Raw genomic sequence first — 25,545 nt, 5'->3', positions numbered from 1 at the left:
TTGGAATATTTACCCTACATGAAATCAATCAGGAACATTCTCATAATTTTTGCGAGGATTTGTCTACACGGGAAAAAAATTCTGTGGTAAAAATAACTATTTTAGCTGACTACGCCCATTCTTAAAACTACCCTGGAAATTCAGACCAATTTACTATGTTTACGGTACAGTCCACCACATTACTGGTACATTTGACAGAAATAATTTACAACAATCTGATTCCAACTACAGACATGGTAGAATCAAGCGTATTTCTGGTCTGCTGAAAATTGCCGATGCGAGCGCTTAAGTTAACCCCCTAATATGGTAGTTTTTACCGCACAATTTTTTTGCGTGCAGACTCTAGAGAATCTACCTGAAGAATTTATCCAGAAGTATGCACTGTACGTTTGGTCTTAACAAAGCATACTGAAAATGCGTGTTACCAAAACTTAACCGAGCTACAATTGAACGGTTATGACTTCTGCATTTTTAAAATACAGCTTATTGGTATATGATTAGAAAATAGAACATAGTAATTGATTTTGTTTTGGTTTGATTTTGGCACAGTTCTAAAACCGCACGGTTTCATAAGAGTTAAATGGGCGTTGCAACTGTTCCGACTGATTGGAAAATTTAGTTAGATATGCTGGTATATTAAACTATTTGTTGATTTATTATTTTATGAGTTATAACAACATTGTTTTATTTCCATTTCAGTGTCTCGAATGCGTGAGCAATGGGATGAAACATCGCAATCAGTTTTACAACGTAAATCACAATTGACAGCAATGTTAGGCGATTCTCAGAGGTACGTTTAGATTTATAGGGGAAAAACACCAATTTTCGACCTAGCACTAATTTTCGACCCATTCATACGATTTTGGCCTACTTTATATGAAAATCCAGAAATTGGCACAGAATTCTTGTAGGTCGAAAACTAGTGCTCTTCCCCTAGATTGCCTTTTCCATATATTTTATTTTTAAAATCATGCATATTATCCGTACAAACTTTGAAGACATGCCTCTATGAAACCAAGAAAAAAACAAATTAAGGATTTCTACATGGTTCGACATCTTGACCTATTGTATTCATAAGGAAAAACGTCTCCGATAAATTTTAATTTAAATATCTCAGTACGAAGCAATCATTTCGAAATTATTAAAAATTATATATTTTGTTGACATATAGATGTATCTAAAAAGGTACTTTTACATTTGTTTATTATTATTTTCAATGAGAGATAATCATCCCCATATTTTGTTGTTCGGATAATTTACGAACACCCTGTACTATCCTTATTATATCCTGATAACTACTCAAGCAGAGAATGAGAACTAATTAAAAACTAATTTGTATTCTGATCGAGTTAACAGCAATTATAACAAAATATGAGATCAATATTTTGCGTGGAAGTAAACAGAATGATAACAAATGTTGATAGCATTAAGGTACCCCGAGGCATCCAACAGCTAGATATTACCTAGGATTACCTCCGTACGTCATTTATTGAATTGCTCTGATTTTCTCAATGATTTAGTTAACTAAATTCTGATTCTACATCTATTTGACGAACTAAATCGAGTCGGATTCGGATCGGAGAACCAGAAACTAGTTGACCTTGAGGAATTCTGAGTTTTGCTGACGTAGAGGACGCAGTAGAATTTATAAGTCCACTAAAATAAAAAAAGGGAGCATTAGGCGGGTGATGCCTACTTTTACATTAATAACTTACAATATGGTAGAAACTAGCAATTTTTTTTACTGTCTATGGCGTCTTTCCTGGTAGGGAGCCGGACTCCATTCTTAGCACTTTTGATTCACTTCGGCAGTGGGGTTTTTTGAAAGCTAGAGCGTTCATATTTGACCACAATATGCGTCGTACTGATGCGCTTCTTATTGCAAAGTTTCAGACAATTCGGCCGAGAAAAAAACCCCATGCCAAAGTGAATCATGGAAGTGCCCAAGTGGTTCTGCACCCTATGTCTTAGAAAGAAGAATCAGCAATAAATGTGTGAACATTTGTGACAGCCATTCCACAGCATACTAGATTGAGAAATACTGAGTTGCTGTTACGCATGGATGTCCATGTGGATTTCTTGAAATATCTCCAAAAATAATCTAAATTAAACGGAAATTTTCATTATTGCAAAAAATGTTGTATGCAACTCCGTTGCACTAGCTGGTGGTAACCAATCGATTAAGTTTTCAGCTCAAATGGGTGTTTGGTTCTCCAGATTTGTGCTCTTGAAAATTTGAAGTTTGGCTTCGATTCATCTTCACCTTCAGTACTCGTCGTATTCATCCAACTTGGCGAGCCTGGCTCCTTGGATAAATGTACGACTTGTGTTGAAAAAACCATCGTTTTGCAACTTGTTGCATAAATACAGTCGACTCTCCATAACTCGATATCCAAGGGATCATAGACTCATAGAATTATCGAGTTATAGAATACACCGACACATAAAATCCTAAAATCAAAGAAACAAATTTTGGTATTTTCAATATATTCATAATCACTACTGTTAGAAAGCAATATTATTGTGTTGATAGTATTTTAAAAACTATTATCTGTAAACGTTTAATGAAATGCTCGAAAAATCACATTATTTTGACTGACAATTAATGTTTTTTATTTCCATGTGTTTCTACTTTTTTTACAACTTGCAAGTTTTTATTCAACTCCCAACAGGAATTGAACCAAGTTTTCCTGAATTAGAAGGATTTTTAAATAGATACAGTCATCTCTCCCTAACTCGATATTAAAGGGACCATCGAGTTAGGGAGGTATCGAGATGAAGAACACAAATTTTTCAATTTTTGAAATTTTGAATATTTCGACAAAGTACATTCAAAATAGTAAATTAAATATGAAAAACAGAAAATTTGTTGAACATTTAGCAACGTGACACTTTTCGCATAGTCTTCAAAAATTCAATTTTTTATCACCCTGAAATCACTTGTCAACCTTCATTTTACTATCACTATAATCATAATTATCAAATTTAAGAAATTTATTAACATTTGGAGAATATTTGAAAAAAAAAATCATGGAAATATCGAGTTAGAGAGGTAAACTCCCATAGGAAACTGAAACAAATCGCTTCGAGTTAGGGAACATCGAGTTAGAGAGGTATTGACTTACAGAGGGATCAGAGTATGCTAGATTGAAGGGACCGCGCATTCCATCGAGTTAAGGGATATATCGAGATACAGAGTAAGAACATCGAGTAAGGGAGAGTTAACTGTATCGAGTTATGGAGAGAAATTTACCTCTCACGTGACATCGACTAGTGGAAATATCGTGTTATGGAAATATCGACTTATGGAGAGCAGGATGTATGGAAATTTGAAGGGACCGATAAATCCATCAAGTTATAGAGTATATCGAGTTATAGAATATCGAGTTGTGGAGAGTCGACTGTAACTATTTTGCATTTTTTCATCGTAATAGGCTGTTTTTCATCACGCCAGTCTGTCATGAGACGGCCTACTTTCCTGCACTCAAGTATTTTTTTTACAAGGGGGAAATCTGCAAACAGATCCCCTGAGAAGGTAACTCAGGGAATGCGGGAATGCTGCACCAACGACGACCCGCTAAAACCAACCTATGCACAGTGCTTGAGCAATCCTTTTAGAGTTGCTCAAGTGGTGAACAGTGCATCGACATGACCCTTGGACTCAGACCCTTATCTCCCCGGAACCACCTTGCGGTATTTCTTCGGGGAGGGACCAGTGCATATAGCACAACACGTGTAGCAGAAGTAGCCTAGGCAAACGCTTCACCTAGCCGACTTAAACAATGTTACAATCCTCTTCAGCCAACTCTTGGTCGGCGTGCCAGAGGCGCTGCAATTCTAACATAATGTGAGTGACAGCCGTTGTTACTGCATTCCAGCACTCGGCATCCGCACACATTCTCTCTATTATTATGCATCCGGTAGAAATCAAGACCAACACTTATTTAAAATTATTGTTTTCTCGGGCCACAAGCGTCGCAGCTCATATGTGAATAGTGCGCTGTGTTCATAAAAATCGTAAGAATGCAGCGCCACACTAAAAAACTGATTTCAAAATGTGGCGAGTTGAGGCGCGGCGCGAGTCTCGCTGGCGCGATCCGGTTTAGTGGCGGCGCGACAATATATTGTCGGGGAACGTGTCCCCTCCGCATGTAGTGAGCATGCGACCTCTCACAACAATGAAACGGGGGCAATCGAACACGACATGCTCCGCTGTTTCCTTCACACCAGCACAATTGGGGCTCGCAGGAGATTCTGAGTGCCCGAATCTATGCAGGTACTGTCTATAGCAACCATGTCCTGACAGAAACTGCGTCAGGTGGAAGTTCACTTCCCCATGGTTTCTACTATACCAATCTGACACATTTGGTATAAGCCGATGGGCCCATCTACCCTTAGTGGAGCTATCCCATTCCTGCTGCCAGCTTCTGAGCGTTTCCTCTTTACATGTGTCGCGGACTCCTCTGGTACCCCTTTGGTTGAAGCATTGGACATGTTCCTTGATGATGTGCCCGATGGGCGTCATCCCGGCTATGATTCACACTGCCTCTTTAGATATCGTCCGGTATACACTTGCTACTCTTAAGCACATTATCCTGTACGTGCTTTCCAACCGCTTTAGGTTTCTGCTCGTTCTAAGCGCTTTTGACCAGATTGGTCCTCCAAACCTTAGTATGGATAGCGCCACGCTTGCCAGTAGCTTGCGTTTGCTGGCAATTACAGCAGAGCTCTTAGACATCATCCTCGAAAGCGCCGCTATAGCCGTAGATGCCCTTTTACAGGCATATTCAATGTGGCTAGCGAAGTTGAGCTTGTCATCGATCATTACCCCCAGATGCCTAAGGGATCGCTTGGACTCTATGGTGCAATCACCTACCGAAATGAGCGCCCGTTGCTCGGACTTGCGGTTGTTGACCATCACCACCTCAGTATTGTGACGGGCCAGTCCTAGTTTCCTAGACTTCACCCATTCCTCAACTATGGAAATAGAGTGCGCTGCTGTCAACTCTACTTCCTCCATCGATTCACCATAGACCACTAAGGTGATATCGTCGGCGAAGCCAACAATCTTAACACCCGTCGGAAGGGGCAGCCTCAGTACGTCACCGTACATCGCATTCCATAATAGCGGGCCCAGGATTGAACCTTGAGGTACTCCCGCGGTAATTCGAACGCTTTTCTGCCCCTCCTCTGTGTCATACAGTAGAAACCAGTACCTTGAGGCAGTGAAGCGCGTGTGTTATTGCTTCCCAGCTTGCGCTGTTGAACGCATTCTTCACATCCAGAGTGACAACCGCGCAGTAACGGATGCCGCTTCTTTTATGCTCGATTGCCTCCTCAACTGTCTGAACGACCGACTGGATGGCGTCCAGAGTAGATTTACCTTTTCTGAATCCAAACTGGTTGTTGGACAGGCCGTCCGCACTCTCCGTATACGGTACTAGCCTGTTGAGAATCAACCTCTCCAATAACTTGCCCGTCGTATCTAGTAGACAGATAGGTCTATACGCCGACGGGTCACCTGGTGGTTTCCCCGCCTTTGGTAGAAGCACCAATTTCTGTCGCTTCCATACATCCTGGAAGATTCCTTGATCAATGCAGCGTTGCATCGTGGTTCTGAACATGTCTGGATCCGCGTTCACTGCCGCTTTTAAGGCAACATTCGGGATACCATCGGGTCCCGGTGCCTTGTTTGGGGCGAATGATTTCACGACTTCTGCCAGCTCTTCGTTCGTCACTCTCGCCTCTTCTTCTTCTTCATCTGCCGTATACGGCGCTGGGGGCCATGGGCTTATGGGATGGTGCGGGAAGATTACATCGATTATCGATCGCAGCAACTCGGGCGCCTTCTCTTGGGGCGCTATGGCACCTTTGGTCTTAGCCATTACCACTCTATAGGCGTCGCCGTCACCCCATGGACTAGAATTGGCACTCTCGCATAGACTATCAAAGCATGCCTGTTTTCGACTCTTGATTTCGTTTCTGAGAGCCAACTTTGCCTCTCTGAATGCTGCACCGCGTTCTTCTCTTTGTGCTTCTGCGCGTGCGCGTTGCATTCTTCGTCTAGCCCGAAAACAGATTGCTCGAAGATTTGCAATTGATTCGCACCACCAGTACACCGGCGGCCTGTTCTCTCTAGGGGGGTATTCGGATTTACCTTGGAAATTCGCCACCTTTTTTGAGCAGCCCCTTAATTTCAAATTTCAATTAACAACATTTGTTGAATTACTTAAACTAGGACTTACAATTGATAGTTTTTACTTCCCCTCGTGCTACGAATGGCTTCGGTAAGGCACGCTAGTTGATGTTTCACCCTGAATAAAGTGATTAAATTAGATATTATTACAATTAAGTATTGATGTTACTTACTTTAAGAGAACAATAGGCTAATTTTAAGGCAACAATCCTATTTTGTCCCACTAGTAGAAACAACTAGCTTAAATCCACGACCTATACCCTGAAACAAGTAGCGCACAAGACATAATTTTACATCGCTCAACAAATGTCTACTAACAATTACCGAATGGCGTTCACACAATATTTAATTCTCAGGTTGTGCTCGAATTCACTTTTTTATAATATTTCTAGATTTCTAGATTTCTACTATTTCAATTAGTACCACGAACTGTCTATACTGTTGGCTTATCACTTCCACCTTTGTTTTTATCTAGTTGTGCTACCTATCAAAGGTTTCAACAATCAATGATCTACGCTATTATCTAGACCGCCAACGTTGCTGACTGCCCTATGGTTTTCTGCTCACTCCAGCCCGTAGCTCCGGTTCCGGTTCACACTCCGGAATTCCGGATTTACCTGGTATTTCTATAACTGCTAGATTGACAGCAGACCTTTTGCATACACCATTAGCTGTCCTCACACTCGCCTGCCGAATTCTGCCATCTTTACCTTCGAACACTTCCTGGACAATCCCTCGAGTCCAGTTTTTCCGGTGTCCATCGTTCACGATGAACAATAAATCGCCTACGCGTAGCTGCTTCCGGTCTTCGACCCATTTTGAACGTGAGTTAATGGTTGGTAAGTATTCCTTCCACCAACGTTGCCACATTTGATCTGCAAGGTATTGCGATCTCTTGTAGACGTCCCGTAGAGCTTTCGCGAAATCCGCAGAACCGTCGACCTTCAAATCAGCATTCTTAACAGTGCCACGGAGAAAATGATTTGGTGTTATTGCTTCGATTTCTGCTGCCTCCTGTGGTAAGTAGACCAATGGACGGGTGTTGATTGCGTCCTCTGCCTCAGATAACGAAGTAAGCAAGACTTCATCAGTAAGTTTACGACCGTCGTTGAGGACTTCTAACGCTTGTTTGACCGATCGTACCATTCGTTCCCAACTACCGCCCATGTGTGGGGTATTTGGGGGAATGAAGTTCCACTTTAGAGTGGGACTCGTCATAATTTCAGCACATTCTCTATCTATCTTTGCCAACTCGTTGCTAGCACCTTTAAAATTAGTTCCGTTGTCGGAAAAAAAACTCATCTGGCGTCCCACGTTTACACATGAACCTTCTTATTGCCATTAAGCATGCCTGAGTGGTTAAACCGTGCACAACTTCAAGATGAACTGCTCGAACCGCTAGGCAGGTAAAAAGAGCGACCCACCTTTTTCCCATCGTCTACCTACCAATACTTCCACGGGGCCCAAGTAATCCACCCCAACTGAACTGAACGGACGAAGCTGTGGTGTAACTCTTTGCACCGGTAAAGGAGTCATCATGGGAGTTACCGGCTGGCAACGGTTAACACGACACCACATGCAGTTTTTCACTGCTTGTCGAATCGCTTGGCGTAACTTGGGAATGTAAAATCGCTGACGAAGTTCGTTACACACAGTTTCCCTGTTCGCATGAACAAATTTTTCATGATATCGTAGAATCAGCAAGTTGGTTATCGCATGTTCTTTGGGTAGAATGATTGGATGTTTCATGTCGAACGTAGCGAACTCGGAATACTGTAGCCTTCCTCCAACTCGCATGACTCCTTCGCTGTCCAGAACGGGATTCATCTTGTATAGTGAACTTGTCTTTTTGATTCGATCAGGGGCTCCTTCGCGCTTTTGGTTTTTCTCTAGTACCTTGAATTCCTCCGCAAATACATCGCGCTGAGCCTGTTTCCACAAGGTTGATTCAGCTGCACATAGTTCTTCCTGTTGTAACGGCTGTTGAACAGATTTTGGTTGTGCCAATAGCAAATTTTCTTGGTTTGGAGTAGCTTTAGAAACAACGATTGAATCCTGCGACAGTTTCTAATAAATCGTATCACATAAGCTGTACTACGAAGCAGACGATCTAATCGATTTGTTGAGTCTACATTGATGACTGGATTAGGGTTTATGGCTTCATGATGAAGAACGGATGCACGCATTTCTTCGTTAGTATCAACTGCTGGGAGTGGTGCTACTGGCCAGCGATTTTCGGACTCCAAGAGAAATTGTGGTCCTGCGAACCACGCACTGCTGGACTCTAGCGGAGGCCCTTGCCCCCATTTTGTTAGCACATCGGCAATATTTGTTTTAGTGGGAACCCAACGCCAATCGGAGATGTTGGTGTGTTCCCGAATTTCACCAATGCGGAATGCCACAAACTGCTTATATTTCAACTGGTCAGAACGAATCCAACTGAGTACCGTTTGAGAATCCGACCAGAGAAAGTAGTTGTGTATTGGAAGAGAGTGATTAGCTTGAACCGTGTGTAGTAAACGTGATCCCAAAACTGCTGCCATCAGCTCAAGACGAGGGATCGATTGACGCTTTAGCGGGGCGACTTTCGAACGGGAAGTCACCAGAGAAGTCCTTATATGGCCACCTATCACTGTCCGGAAGTAAGCAACGCAACCGTAAGCCTGCTCACTTGCATCCATGAAGATGTGTAGCTGAAGCGACTCGATTTCGGATGATAGAGCATCTCCGATATAGCAGCGAGGGATTCGAATATCTGCCACTTGCTTTAGAAGACCTGTCCAACGATTCCACTTCTGTAGCGCATCGTCGTTTATCTCTTCGTCCCATCCGCATCCCGTTCGCCACAGATCCTGAATGAGTGTTTTGCCGTGAATAGTGAACGGTGCTAAAAGTCCTAGCGGGTCAAAAAAGCCCATCACGCAGCTCCAAAACCAGCCTTTTTGTTGGTCGCCGAATGCCATCCATAAAAGGTGTTAGTTCCGGGCGATGATCGGTAGCAAATGAGAATTTATCTTGTTTTGGACACCAGATTATTCCCAAAACTCGTTCGTTCTCCGTTGTTTTGTCGACGTTGAAATGAACATCTTGTACAGGTTTCGACTCCCCAAGACTTTGAAGTACCTTGGGAGAGTTGGAAACCCAGTTTCTTATTTCGAAGCCTGCTTTGGAATGAATGAACCGGACTTCTTTGGCTCGACGAATCGCTTCCTCGACGGTATCAACACTATCATAGTAATCGTCGACATAGTGCTTGTCGACGATGGCAGCGGCTGCCTCTGGGTACGTTGCTGAAAACTCCGATGCGTTGAGATTTTTAACGTATTGAGCCGAACATGGTGAACTGGTAGATCCAAACGTAGCTACATCCATGATGTACACGCTAGGCTCGACGTCTTCAGGGGTTTTCCTGAAAAGGAATCGCTGCGCCTGCTTGTCAGCCTCCCGTATGCGTAGTTGGTGATACATCTCACGTATATCGCCTCCAAAGGCGATACGACGTTCCCGAAAAAGACTAAGTACAGCTGTCAGGGGAGTAAGCATATCAGGCCCTTTCAGTAGCTGACTATTAAGGGACACACCATTAACTGTAGCTGCAGCATCCCATACTAGACGGATTTTGCTGGTTTTTTTCGGGTTTTGAACGTAATTCAACGGGAGATACCAACTCCTTTGAGGATCGGTTTTGTAACCGGTGGTTCCAATAGTTACTTGCCGGCTCCACCGCAAGGTCCTTTTTCCTCCATTAAACCCACCGTGCACTATCACCACTCAATACGAGCGAGAGTAACTCTCTTGTCGGTATTCAGTGTGAGTGCCGATTAGATCTCAACACCAACATACATGTCATGCATGGTATTTGTTTACAGCGGTTTGAGCGCAAGCAAAAGACTGAAAGCTTGCCTTACGTTTATCACTGGCCTTCAGATGTCGCATGCGGGAAAGGTTGCCAAACAGTTAGAACATTCCGAATGTCGGGTAATTTCGTGTTCGGTCATATCATTTTGATCATTAAAAAGCTCAGCTTTCGGCTCGAACTCTTTAGTCTGTCCGTAACCATAAACGGGAGTAGTAGTGCGCGTCGGAAAAATTGTTATTTAATTTAGATTGTGAGTTGAACAATTAAAAGTGGTGAAATTTTCTAATTAATGTTTCTCTTTATTAGGTGGTAAAAGTTAAATTAAAAACGATACGTTATAAAAACGAAAACACAATTGGTGAAGAAACGAAGAATACATGTATGGTTAGTGACACAAAAGGTGCATTGTTAGTAGGATAAAAACGGTATTGTTATTTCTTTGTTAATAGGTTTTTTGTTAAGCCCAAAACACACGTGTACATAAAACAGAACATATAGTGTTAGTTTGCGGAGAAAAAGGTAATTTAATGTTGAAACATGTATATTGTATAAATTAAAAACCACAGTGACGTCACAAGGGTACTAATCATGGGGGTAGGTCCTGTAAGCGGGCCTTTTTCTCTTTTTCTGCATCGCTTGGCGGAGCAAGCGGTGGTTATTTCCTCCACAGGACAAAAGCGGCCCTTTTTCCCTTCAAGCGCACCTAGCTTCATCTCCCAAAACGCCAAGGACGGACAGACGCTAAAAAGGGTGCCCACGTTACGTGCTACAATCTCCATCCGGAGCACGAAACCGGCCATTTTGGATTGGCCAGGCTCAGATCCCGGGCGTCGGTCATTGTTCTCGGCCATCGCATTCGGCCTTTGTCATCTGGCCATTGCATTGTCTTCACCTGTGCCCAAAACCGCCATTGTTCTTTGCCATCAAGCCGTTCAGAAGAGCGACTACAAAGCCGTCGAAGCCAACGAAGCCATCCTCTCCATTCCGGACGTTATCTGGACTGTCGTACTCCAGCATCCCGGTCCCGGTCCGTGAGGGATTCCATCAACCAAGTTCACGGTGGGACAGTTGCCAAACTTCCCGTGGAACCGATCAAGCCACTCCGTAGTTCGCCTATCACCATCTAGTCCGCCGGCTGGATATCTCCCAAACATCAACCCGCGGAGAATCGCCGCCTGTCGCCACCAACCCGCCATCAACCACCACCACCTGCCACCTACCGTTGCTGCTTCGAGCCTCCAGTCGCCGCCCTGCCAAGAATGTACCAAACCGCAAGTACCCTACCCCAAAGTGTTGTGACGTCACTATTCAGCCGATTATGGCTAATAAATTAGCATGTTAGAATGAGAAGTTAATTGGTACAGTGCATTCATTTAAAGAGCAAGCCTTGATTAGTCTCTTTCGCCACTTTCATTTTGCTTTTCGTTACCGGACTCACAAAGGAGTCGTCAAGCCTCGCCCGTTGTGGTTGAGCCAGAATTGATAGTTTGAGCAGCTTTTGAGTCCCCCTAGATACGACACTGTTTGCCGATTTTTCCACCTTGTTGCACTGGTGGGCACGTGTCGCGCAACACACGTGCGTGTGTAGCTCCTGCTGTAGGTGAGTACCACAGTGAGTGTATGTAGTGTTGAGAAACTAAGGTAAACGACCCTATAATTGTCTCCCTTCCCTAGCTTCGGTGAGCTAGCGGGTAACAGTTTCCTTCAGTTCCTTCGAGGTTGCTAGCATATCCCTTTTGCTGATAATCTTCGATTTGTTGTCTGATCCTTTCGTACAGCTCCGGAGACTTTTCGAGTCTCTGCTCTAATTGTTTCAGCCTCCGACGGGCCATCGGGAGACTATCTGGAAACGTGTGATCGTCTGTCCTCCACAATAAACCCGTTTCGAAACGATCACCAACGCGAACAGTTGTTCGTTCAAGGATGTCTCGTGCTCGTTTTTCTTCATTGGATTCTGCTACGGCTGATTCCTCTAAAGCGTAATGGTCCTTCAGTAAATTGTAAAGGTCCTCATTGCTGATTCCGAGGTGATGTCCGACAGTATCTACACTATTTGTTTCTCTTGAGGTAGGACCGTAAACTGACCAGCCAAGTTTCGATCGCACAGCTATTGGTTCTCCAATTTTCCGAATCTTAGCTTCGAGAGGTGCTATGGTGTGGAGATTATTCAGACCTATGAGCAAACCGGGGTGCTGATCTGAATACGATTCAATTGGCAAATTTCGAAGATGGCTATACTTAGCGGCAAGTGCAGCCGAATCGAGGGACTGTTTTGGAAGCAGCAATTTTTCAACAGTTTGCGCTGCTTGTAGCGGAAGTCTTTCTTCTTTGCCTGCACCAGAGATCCACAAATTCATCATTTTGGAATCCGGTTCTACCCTGGTAATATCAGCGGTCCATTTGATGGTGAGTGGCCACTTTACTCCCTTAGCATTTAGCCGATCGGTAAGTGAACGTTCAACGAGAGTAATCGATGACCATTCATCAAGAAATGCCAGCGTAGTCACATATTTATCCCCGTAGTACATAGTTACGGGAATCATCCGAAACATGATGGAGCTCGATGAACGGATATGTGCGTTTATAACGACCACATTTTCGATCGGGTGGAGCAGCGGATGGTGCCGTTCCCGACATTCACCCAAATTACAACGAATTTTGAATTTGCAAGGAGCGTTACCGTGATCATTGAGGCAGATATTGCAAAGTTTGGCTCTCTCTACAATTTCCATGCGATCGGCTAAGTTCATTGATTTGAAGTCCTGACAGAAACGAAGACGATGATCTGTTCTCTTACAGGCTTTACACGGTTTCAGCTTCTGCTCTTCGTTGGATGTAGGACTTTCTCTCACACTGTGTGTGTAGACTGCTCCTTTTTCCGAAGCCCTTCCCTTTCCGGTATGTCCGTGCTTAATCTTGGGCTCGGGATTGTATTCGAAGCCCACATTTGCCGCGCATGCCTCCGATACGATTCTTGATAGGAAGGTAGAGAATGTTCGTAGCGTTACAGTTTTCCTCTTGCTGCGATATCGGACCCACTCTCGCTTGTCACCTGCTGGAAGTTTGTCCACCAGGTCTTGGGTGAGCAGCGGGTTGACCAAGTGTTCTTTCAACCCCGCGGCTTCAAGGTGGTCACACAATTGTTCCACGATATTTCCGAATGGGATGTATGTCTCTAATTTATCCGCTTTCGGGGGTTCCAGCCGCTTGACTTTTTTCCAAGTGGCAATGCAGCAGTTGCTCCGGGCGGCCGAAGAGTTGCCGGAGTTTGCTGATAACCTTCGGCACTGATTTGGGCAATAACAGTTGTCCCGAACACTCTCTAAAGCTGAGCCTTTCAGGCTTTCCTGTAGGCGAACCAAATTCTCCACATCATTGAAACCACACGCTATATTGGAGGCGTCATAGCTTCCAATAAAGAGTGGCCATTCTTCGGGATTCCCACTGAAGGTTGGGAGCTTCTTGGAAAGTCCATTCCGCGCTGCCAGCTGGGCCTTGGTTGGTCTTGTCAGTGTTTGCCCCAGCCCGTATGACTCTGGCTTCTTCATTTTCTTCCGACGCATCTTGTCTACAGACAATGTTGTTTCTTCCAACTCATTCTCCGATTCTTCTTCCTGCTTTCCTTCTGATAACGTCTCGGAACTGTTGCTGTCGTCCTCAGATTCTTCGTTGCTGGTTTCTTCGACGGAACTATAATCCTCTTCTGAACTTCCTTCAAACTCTACATTTTGCTGATGCTTTCCGGTTATCGACGTTTGCTGCTTTTCCGAAACCGCTCTGGCCAAGACGTTTGGATTGCGCAACGGTGTGTCCAAATTTTTCTTAACTTGCGATGGACCTTCTCCTGCATCAGGAATCAGTTTTTCGAGCTTTGTCTTCTCGTAGTTGCTATCGGTAAGGCCGGAATTCGGCGACTTCATCGAAACATGCTTGACACTCTTGATCGCATTTTGATACGATTCTCGCATCCGTTGCATACGATCAGCGTGAGCCTGCTCGTCACGGAGCGCTTGCTCCAACATCTCTTTTTCAAGCTGCATTTCCTTCTCCCTCAATTCGTTTTCTATTTTCAGCTGCTTTTCCTTTAGAATCCGATCCATTTCGATCCGTTTCTCCCTCAATATTCGCTCAACCTCCATTTCTCGTTCCTTGATCCTTTGTTCCTTCTCCAATGCTTTAAGTCTTTTTTCCAGCGAAGAGCCTGAATGGCGATCAAACTTGACGCTAGATTTGTCCGACTCTTCCGCAGCCTGTGCCTTCGATCCCTTCGACCTACTTCCCTTTTTGCGATCATCCGGTTTTTTAAGAATTTCCTCTCCTGCTTACTGGCAGGGTTCAGAAGGACAGAACCATTTTTCCAGACCTGCGAGGGACTCTTCCGAAACTTCCACGCATCGGAAATGAAACCAAAGGTCACAAGCATCACATTCGACCATACCTTCGTTGGTTTCCGATGTTTCGGAACAAACACCACAGGGTGTTAATGTGAAGTTTCCTGCCTTTACCATCGTATTTGAGGTTAAATCCGATATCAATTTTTTAGATTATTCGGATTTACCTTGGAAATTCGTCACCTTTTTTGAGCAGCCCCTTAGCAGCAGCTAAAACTTTAATTTCAAATTTCAATTAACAACATTTGTTGAATTACTTAAACTAGGACTTACAATTGATAGTTTTTACTTCCCCTCGTGCTACGAATGGCTTCGGTAAGGCACGCTAGTTGATGTTTCACCCTGAATAAAGTGATTAAATTAGATATTATTACAATTAAGTATTGATGTTACTTACTTTAAGAGAACAATAGGCTAATTTTAAGGCAACAATCCTATTTTGTCCCACTAGTAGAAACAACTAGCTTAAATCCACGACCTATACCCTGAAACAAGTAGCGCACAAGACATAATTTTACATCGCTCAACAAATATCTACTAACAATTACCGAATGGCGTTCACACAATATTTAATTCTCAGGTTGTGCTCGAATTCACTTTTTTATAATATTTTTAGATTTCTAGATTTCTACTATTTCAATTAGTACCACGAACTGTCTATACTGTTGGCTTATCACTTCCACCTTTGTTTTTATCTAGTTGTGCTACCTATCAAAGGTTTCAACAATCAATGATCTACGCTATTATCTAGACCGCCAACGTTGCTGACTGCCCTATGGTTTTCTGCACAGGGGGCTCTTCTCGGCATGGAAGCATCACACGCTCGTGATATCACAGCAACTAGCTCTTCACCGTTTAGGTCCAGAGTGTTCCGTTCGTCTCTCAAGGCTTCAGTGAATACTTCGCCGTCAAAGCGCGCTGTTTTCCATCCTCGGGCTTGGGTCGAGTTACATCGCGCTGCCTTCCGCCCGCCTGGTATTATACTATAGCGAATTGATTGATGATCGCTATGAGTATTTGTTTATTTATTTTTTTATGTATTTATTCAATTATACTTGTAGAGTAAGGGATCACCCTTATAAAAATACTACAATCGGATTTTTCGTTGTTCACACCACATTCTATCCAATTCATACAAATCTATCTCATAACGTAATATGATTTGATAAAAATAAACAACAATCATATACATGTTATCCCCGTTAAACAATTCATCTAACTTAAACTAATTCCCTTCATTTAGCCAGCTCATGCACTCAGTTCGGAATCTTGTTAGTGAATATATAGATTTAATATCTGTTGGAAGTTCCCTCCCCTTGGTTATGCGACCTTGCCGCGATGGGAGGGCATAATCCATTAGCCCATATGATGGAAACCAAAGGCGTAACCTGTAGTGGTGGTATCACATTTTGGCATTTTTGCTTGAAGCCGCGTCATAATTCATATGGCATAGACGCAATAATATCTCGGATGTGATCCAACGGACATTCTGCGTCATAGATAGAATTGATGCCCATTTCAAATAATGAATCTATTCGAAGTGGACATTAATACTATTGGTGACGTTCAGTTTGTATTTTGCTAACCAGAATGATCCGTAGCCACTCTTACTATTAGCTAGCTAGACACATCGTTACCATATACGACGTAGGAAATATTACTCTGAGCAAAATGACTAGTAGATTCACTGAGTAGAAATAAGTGGCGACAATCTTATTTTAATATGGTTTTTACATTGCCATAATAAGAAATACCTCTTTTGTAACATTGGTACAAATAATCTAATTCCAGCTTCATTTTCGCAAAATTTACAAGTAGAAAGTAGGCGTTGTGAAGCATTGCATTTGCCACCGAAAAGTGAATCTTGTAGGAGACTGTAATAGAAGCCTAAGGTAACTTTACTCTTAAGCATTCACTATAATAATGACTATGTAAAGTAAGTCGCTGAGATCGATCATTAGGGTACACTTGCTAGTTTCGAGAAATTGTTGAACGTACAAGGAAAGTGACTTTTTTCTTTAAGGATATATGAACGTAATGCCCAATATATACTTATAACAACAAAAACGAAATTAACTGAAACTACTACTAAACAGCCTAATTTTGTTAAGACTTGACGACAATTGACATTTGAGACTCTAATCTTACGTAAAAGACAGGAGTATTCAGAATAGCACTTAAATGACAGATTATTCAAAATCACTGTTCGATTAGACAGTATTAGTAATCACACTACTACACTTCTATTTCAGACAAATTCTGATGGAGTTGCTGATTTTCACAATGCTTCCTTTTCTCAGAAGCAAGGGAATATGAGAATTTTTAAAAAACTACCACGTCACAATACGAATAAAAAACAGTGTTCATGTGGGCACCATAGCCTAGTCCGTCTGTGTATTGGTCCTGGTAGAGGGAAAACTTGGCAAAAGCCAGACCGAGGGTTCAGCCTTGACAAGTTAAGCTGTCAGGCAGCTCCAACTGAATACCATACAAAAAAAAAAAATATCTGTTGGAAGTTTTTTTTTTCTATCTTTATTAACGAGATTTTTAGCCCTGGGCTAGTTCATCTCGGGACCAACGGCTTTACTTCCCTTCCGAAGGAAGACGTCACTGAAATTTTTTGTGACTATCTATCTGGGATTCGATCCCAGGTCCTCGGCGTGAGAGGCGTGTGTTCTAACCACTACACCAGGTCCGTCCCCTCGTATCTGTTGGAAGTTGATTCCAAAGATTAATTGCACGTACGAAAAAAGTATTGCTATAATGAGAGGAGTTATGATGTATAAGTATATAGTGTCGAACTCTAGCACAGAGTATAACCGTCATCAACGCGCCAGTTCATGGTACCTAAAAGGTTAGGACTACAAAACGTCACGTCGATAACCGATTATGTACCATTTGCCAGCTCTACATTTAATGCGGCCAGGGATTCCAACAATAGCTGGCCTCTTTGATTGGTGCAGCGGCTACCCCACTCCACTGCCAATGCATTAAAGTCGCCAGCTATCACTACTGGCTGCCGATTAGCTAGTTCGGCTATCATCCTGTCGAGCATGTGGGAAAATTCCTCAATCGACCACGTAACAACTGCAATAGAACACGCCGTTGATTTTTGCTATCGCAAAACCGTCATTTGAGCTAGAGACTACTTCTTGGATTGGGTATCGACCTGTCGTCCCTATAGCTGCTAGCTGTTGAGACCTATTCGCCACCCAGTTCCCGTTATTTGCTGGTATGCGGTATGGGTCCGATAGTAACACCACGTCAGTCTTGGTTTTCGAGACTGACTGCCAAAGCAGCTGCTGGGCTGCATCACAGTGGTTTAAATTTAACTGTGTTACTTCCGTTTTGGCTGCTTTGATACTCCGCTTGTGCCCGGACATTTGGGTCCGCCCGTTAAGTGTCCGTTGTCTGCTCTGTCGATACATATTAAGCACTTAACGATTAGCTTACAATCTATTTATTTATTTTTTCGTCAACCGACGTAGACTAGTACATATTACATATACATAAACCAGTTGGAAACTGGTGGAGTATTTTATAATGCGAAACTTTGTTTTATTTGGTTTTATTGAATTTATTTGTTGATCTTTTTTTTTCTTATAGAGAACACCCAATGGATGGTACGGGCATACAAAAGCCAACGATAAACGATAAAAGTCCCATTACATTTGGTCGAGGCTTGTCCGATGAGAACCTAAACCCCCAAAAACAACCGAACCCAGTGACAATCTTCATACCCAGCAAGTGCTATTTTCACTCCAAGTGTTTTTTTTTACTATGAACTACAAATTTAATCTTATTGCAAATGTTTCCCTCATGTCTTTTTTTCGGTTAGCGCTTTAATCTGACTGTCCTTAATCCGACTGTCTTCGCCATTGGCTCCAGGTTCTATCAGGAGCAATATGGAGCATATTTTTTTACTACCACGCCTATACTGACAACATTTCGTGCATCGAGCTTCAAGGGGGCAGAATCCGTCATCAATTTGGGAATTTTCAACTTTTCTCATTCTACCTTCAACTGAATGCGACTAGACTCTGCAGCTCTTTCTGACGATTGACAGCATCTATTCCACTACTTGACAGTTTTTTATACGTCGTTCCCGGGAACAGTTCACTTAGTGTAATAACTGCGACATTTTCACCTAAAACTACCCTCTTATGACATGTATCGAATCTTAAACCAAAACTCCTCCACATCCCAGAAATCTTTACGGGGCTATGTTCGATTCAGATTTCGCTACCAAGATGTCATGGGTACGATTTAGTGTAGTCCATTCCAATTTATTGTAAGATTACATGGTGAACTCAACAAGGAGCTTCCTAATGAGCAACTACTCATTTGATTCAAATTATTCTTTCTTGAAGTTCTCCCTGCTAGACACTTTCCTAAAAAAAAGCGTGGTTTTCACACATACTCTTCCGTCGAAAAAAGTTATTCTTTCGTATGAGATTGTTATACGGATATCAGAAAGTTTCTGTAGCATTTATTTAGGCTGATACAAATATTAATTTTCTTTTATGTCACCCCCCCTTCAAAAATCCGAAAATTTTGAAGGGGAGAAAAAAAAATTCATCATTTTTTTGACATCAGTTAGGTTTTATTAATTTTAAAAGTCGAAAACAGGTAAAATAATAATCCAGATGACGATTGAAAATAGTTTAACAACTATCGTTAAAAATAAAAATTCTTCAATTTTTATTTTTTTGTTCCTTATTTATTTTTATACCCCCCCCCCCTCGTACCTTCCAAGTGGTCTCGGACATAAAAGAAAATTAATATTTGTATCAGCCTTATTAAAGCGATCACTTTAAATCATGTGATGCTATATCCAAACGACAAAACCGTTCTAATCCATATCAGCTGAAATGATTTGCATCAATGATGCAATATTCTAGATCAAATGATCATAGGAGCATTGTAATGCGAGGATTCAAATTCATCATTAGGAAATGAATTTTTTCAAGGCATGCTTTTTAAATCTCTCTTGCGCAATGATGGTTTTGGAAGACTGCCTAGAAGGAGCGTAGAAATTTAATTTTGATAAGATTTCTGTAGAATCAATACGTTGCGAAACGATATCATTTACAAATGAAACTTTTGCGATTTCACGCCGCTCTTTCAAAGTTTGTATGTCAATAAGCATGCAGCGTGCTTTGTAGGGTGGAAGTGGAAATGATGTCCAACCTAATTTACGAAGAGCATATAGTAGAAATTGTTTTTGTACAGATTCTAATCTTTCTTCGTGTGTCATTGAGAAAGGAGACCATACAATGCTGCAGTATTCCATGATTGATCTTACATATGCAATATATAGAGTTTTAATTGTGTATGGGTCATGAAAGTTGTAGCAGAAGCGTTTTATGAACCCTAGCATGTTATTAGCCCTGTGAATTATTGTATTGTAGTGGTCTACGAAAGAAAGCTTAGAGTCTAAGATTACTCCTAAGTCCCTTACTCTTTCACATTTTTCCACACTTTGATTTCCTAATGAAATTGAAATTCGTGGTGTTGTTCTTTTTCTGCTAAATGATATTAGGTTGCATTTTTTTACATTCAGTTCTAATAGGCTTTTTTTGCACCATATATTACCAATCTATTTATTTATTTATTTTTTTTTATTTATTTATTTATTTATTTCGTCAAACGACGTAGACTAGTACATTTTACATATACATATTTTTGTTTTATTTCTTAATACTAAAATTATGAAATTTATAAAAAATATTGAAAAAAAAGTGTAGTGTAAGTAATGTTAATTTCATTTTGTTTTATTTTATGTGTTGCGATTTCTAATGGATTTGAAGCATGTTTTTAGATTTTGCCGAGACATGGTAAAGTCAATAGTTTCGCAATGTTGATTGTAAATGGCCATCATTTGATTTAGAGGCCCGTTTTTGGCATAATTTGTTCGATGATGATTTGTCAAGAATAAAATACGATTTCGTAGTTGCCTAGAAGGAGCGTAGAAATTTAATTTTGATAAGATTTCTGTAGAATCAATACGTTGCGAAACGATATCATTTACAAATGAAACTCTTGCGATTTCACGCCGCTCTTTCAATGTTTGTATGTCAATAAGCATGCAGCGTGCTTTGTAGGGTGGAAGTGGAAATGATGTCCAACCTAATTTACGAAGAGCATATAGTAGAAATTGTTTTTGTACAGATTCTAATCTTTCTTCGTGTGTCATTGAGAAAGGAGACCATACAATGCTGCAGTATTCCATGATTGATCTTACATATGCAATATATAGAGTTTTAATTGTGTATGGGTCATGAAAGTTGTAGCAGAAGCGTTTTATGAACCCTAGCATGTTATTAGCCTTGTGAATTATTGTATTGTAGTGGTCTACGAAAGAAAGCTTAGAGTCTAAGATTACTCCTAAGTCCCTTACTCTTTCACATTTTTCTACATTTTGATTTCCTAATGAAATTGAAATTCGCGGTGTTGTTCTTTTCCTGCTAAATGATATTAGGTTGCATTTTTTTACATTCAGTTCTAATAGGCTTTTTTTGCACCATATGTAGAATATTTCTATTTCATTGCGGAATACATTGATGTCTTCTTCATTTGTTATTTCCAGGTAGAGCTTCATGTCATCGGCATAAATTAACACTTTGAGTTTATTGAAAATGAAGGAAATGTCGTTTACATACATAATAAAAAGAAGAGGTCCCAAATGAGAGCCTTGAGGGACACCCGAAGTGACTTGAATTGGTTTTGATTTGTTTCCTTTGAATTTTATTATTTGTTGGCGGTCAGTTAAATACGATTCAAGCCATTTCAGCAGTCTTGGCTCGATTCCAATTTTTTTTAGTTTGAAAAGTAGCATTGGTATGTCTATGCGATCAAATGCCTTGCTAAAGTCCGTATAAAGAGCTTCTACGTGGTTTCCATTGTCCATTGCATTCAATGAATAGTCAACAAATTGAAGTAAATTTGTTGAGGTCGAGCGACCTTTAAAGAAGCCATGTTGTGTGTCAGTAATTCTATTTTTGATTTGAAGAAATAGTTTTTCGTTGACGATTGACTCGAAAAGTTTTGGAATACAAGAGATAATGGCTATACCACGATAATTACGTGTGTCAGATTTTCGGCCAGATTTAAAGATAGGCACTAAAAAGGAGCTTTTCCATATTTTTGGGAAGATTCCAGATTCAAGGGATTTATTAAAAAGCCAAAACAATGGCGCTGTAAGTTCTTTTGCTAAATTTTTCATAAATATTGGTGGAATCGTGTCAGGGCCGGGACCTTTTGAAGCGTCCAAATTCATTAGAGCGTCTGAAATTTCCCGCACATTGATTTGATTCACACCAATATCTCTAGAAAATTCCGGGTAAAACGCAAAATAATTGCAATCGCGGTCTTCTTCCGAAAATGTAGTATAGATTTCTTGGAAAAAATTTGCATATAGATTGCAAATTTTTTCTGAGTTGTCGCCCACATTTTCATCAAGGTGCATAAGAGATGGAAAATTGTCAGATTTTAGTTTTGTTTTTACGTAATTGAAGAAGTTCTTTGGACAGGACTTTATTTCAAGTTCAGTTTTTGAATTATATTCTTCAAAAGCATCACTGATGGCAAGATTCAATTGAGTGCAAATGTCCAAATATTTTGCTAAGTTTTCATCTTTCTGGTGTTTCTTATAAATTTTGTGTGCCTTTTGCTTCCGATTTTTCAGATTTTTTATGTGGTTGTTATACCATATTGGATTTTTTGTACTGAGGTTTCGTCGTATTTTTTGGAAGGAATTTCTTGTTTTATGATTTCTAGTACAATTTCATTAAATATGTATGCAGCAGTTTCGACACTTCCTTCATTTCTGATTATTTCTTGCCTATTAACACTATTTAATCTACATTTAATTTTTTCATAGTCTGCTGATTTGTATTCAAAGGCTTCCTCGTATTCATAGTCGTTGGGTCTTGCATTCTTATGGATGAATAGGGAATATTCGATTGCTGTGTGAAACGCTTCATTTTTCCATAATGGCTCAGTTACACAATGACTCAGTTACACAGAAATCTTCGTAAATGTTTGTCAATAAGAAATCCAAATAACAGTTTTGTCTGTTTTTAATATGATTAATTTGATTTAGTCCTAAATTTGCGGTTTTATCGAAAATAAACTGCAATGTTTCATTGTCCCCAACGACTGGAAGTAAAATACTTTCATTTTCAGAGTCCCGAATGAAATCAGCATTGCGTTGGTTAAAATCACCATAGATGTGAACTTTTACCTCTGGAGGGAGTTGTGATAAAATTTGTTCGGCACATTGTAAGAAATTTTCATACGTGCCTTTATGCGCATGGTCAGGTGGAAAATACACTTCAGAATTAAAATCAGTTGAAAGAGCAACGAGTACTCCCCCGCCTGATTTTCTTCCGGACTCTGAAAAATTCCGGTCGCCTCTGAATACGTTGAAGCCCCCAGCTTGTTTCAGTTGCCAGAATAACCGAAAAGGATGAGTTTAAAATGTTTTTATAAATTTCCTTCATTTTTGCTGGGCTTTTCATGCGATTGAAATTTTGACAGTATATCAAGATTTCAGTCACACTCTGTCTACATTGCAAAGAAGTGTTTGGAGGCACGTCGTTTGATAAAATTATACTGTGTTCTTCCGTAGAAGTGGGCGTCCTTACTTGCGAAAATCTGACGGTCCTGGATAGGGAGAGAAGAATTTGTGCGAATTCTCCCGCAATTGTTGAAGTCGGTTAGTACGTTCGCTCGATAGGTACCGACGATACGCCTCCAGATCCGCTGCTGCTTCAGCTGGGCCAACTCCATATTCCTGATGAACGTCAGAAAAAATTCGAAGAAGATGATCGGGATCCGTTGGCAATCGCTTGCCCTATGGCCTTTGGTGCCGCATTTTCTGCACATCTTACTTCTGTCGGGACCATTGCAATTCCACGACTTATGGCGCTTCCCGAAACACATAAAGCAAACTTCAGGAGGCTGTTGTAAGCTCAGTCGGCAAACTGACCAGCCTACCTTGAGTATGCCCAAGATCTTCGCTTTGTTGGCCTCTGCGACCGGCAGCCTGATCGCCGCCACCTTTGTTCCCTGCGGGCCCTTTCTAAGGTGGATGGCCTTACTGCTACGTCGATGTCACACTGCTCTTTGAGAGCAGCCGAGACCTCCGCTGCGTCGGTGACCTCATCCAGATTTTTACACTGGAGAGTCGCTTCAGCAGTAAGGGATCAACCTCGTCGCCAAGTACTTCTTGTGCCAGTTGCTTATAGACCCTTTTCCTTGGCGTCCTTATTTAAGACTAGGGTCATTTCACCAATCCCAGTTCGCCTTATGCTCCGCACGTCTGCGCCCAATGGCGATAGCTTCTCTGTGCTTCGCATCGCCTCCAGAACCTCGGCGTATTTCGCTTCCTCCGTTTTGATAACGAGGGCTTCGCCTTAATTCCTACGTTTCGCTGTTTTCGGTTTAGCGCTCTCCTTGGGCTCCGTTTTCAGTTTTCTCTGTTTTTTCTTATTTCCAACTCGTATCCACGGGTTGCTGTTGCCTTGCGCCCGTGGTTCCTGTGGATGCACTGCCTGGTTCGGGTTATCCCGTGGCTCCTTTTTCTTGGCTTTCTTGGCCTTAGGCTTGGTGTTGGCCTCTCCTTTGTTGCCATGTCCTCTTGATCGCGGGGCTTGGCTCGTGCCAGCTTTTCCGCTCTGGAGGACGACCGCGTAGGTCACTTTTCCCTTAGCAACCATACGTCTTTTCGCCACGTATTCATCCCCGGAAGGTCCCCTCTTCCGCATCGCGTATCGAATAATATCATCAGATATATTCGCGTTGCCTGTGAAGGAAAACACTTCGGTCTGACACGACCTAGTGTCTTTTTGGCCTTCTACCTTGCCAAGTTGTTCCTTCGCTTTCTCGTAGTCCTGCTTTGCAGCTAGGACTGATTGTCGCAATTTCAGTAGACTTGTTTTCAAGTCTTTGCTGATATTGCTTTTGCTCTTAACAAACTCGATGATGACATCAAGTTGCTCAGCAGCTACCTGCATTTTGGGGAGGTACTCCCTATTGCGATCCATGGCCTCGATTAGTCCCGGGCCATCGGTCACCTTACATGTTGCACTAAAGCGGACAGTGCCTGCCGTCGTCACAATATCTGCACTCAAGTATGCAGTGCGGGAATAGTCATTACGCAACTGAAACCAGTGCTGTAATGATTCATTACGCAAACGCTTTCTCATTACGCAACTGTTTTGAGTTGCGTAATGAATCATAACCCAACCATTTTTCAGATTTTTTTTAAATAATGGTGAATGCATTCCGATATAATTTCTGATACCCTCAAGTGGTATTCTACGAAATTGCAAAAAAATGTTGTACGTAACTCGTTGCAGAACTCGATTTTTACAGCACTCGTCGTAATTATCGTACTCGGCGAGCCTCGTAGGATAAATTTACGACTTGTGCTGTAAAAATCATTATTCTGCAACTTGTTCCGTAAACTACTAGTACGCACCTCGTTGCAGAACTCGATTTTTACAGCACTCGTTGCAATTAAATAAATAAATATACAACTCGTGCTCGTAATTCTGTAACTTGTTGCGTGAACTACTATCACCTCACTATCAGGCCACGGCTTTGAACCTCCTGCTGCTTTAATTGGGGCCACTTCCCGGGTAGAGGAGCATAGCAAAAGAATAACAAAATTTACCATTAAAATAGAATGTACTTTGTTTGTTTGAAATAAGAGATTAAATAACAAAAATAATAACTAAGTTTGTATGGCATAAAAACTAAATCATAACATATTTTGTCATTGTAATAACAAAATGATAGCTAACATATCCCGGGTAGAGAAGAATAGCAAAAAAATAACAAAATTTACCATTAAAATAGAATGTTTGAATAGCAAAATTTGTTCCTTGTTTGTTTGAAATAAGAGATAAAATAACAAAAATAATAGCTGAGTTTGTTTGGCATAACAACTAAATCATAACATATTTTGCCATTGTAATAACAAAATAATAGCAAAAATGTAGGCAACCGTAAATAACAAAATATGTTATTATTGTGATATTGATAAAAAAAAAACTGCTAAAAAGCTTTTGCTGTTTGAATCTTTAATGAAT

At 41.4% G+C, this 25,545-nt stretch overlaps 1 protein-coding gene across 1 annotated transcript in view; it reads left to right on the top strand.

Moving 5' to 3' along the window:
* LOC5568213 (dystrophin, isoforms A/C/F/G/H) overlaps positions 1-25,545 on the top strand; it is a 352,533-nt gene that overhangs the window by 169,620 nt on the left and 157,368 nt on the right. The window contains 1 exon segment of the mRNA XM_021850748.1: positions 700-790. Coding sequence (XP_021706440.1) covers positions 700-790 — 91 coding nt within the window.

Source organism: Aedes aegypti, chromosome 3 (genome assembly GCF_002204515.2).
Source record: "Aedes aegypti strain LVP_AGWG chromosome 3, AaegL5.0 Primary Assembly, whole genome shotgun sequence".
Lineage (NCBI taxonomy): Eukaryota > Metazoa > Arthropoda > Insecta > Diptera > Culicidae > Aedes > Aedes aegypti.
Note: the sequence above shows the minus strand (reverse complement) of the source record. Positions and strands in the feature narration are given on the sequence as shown.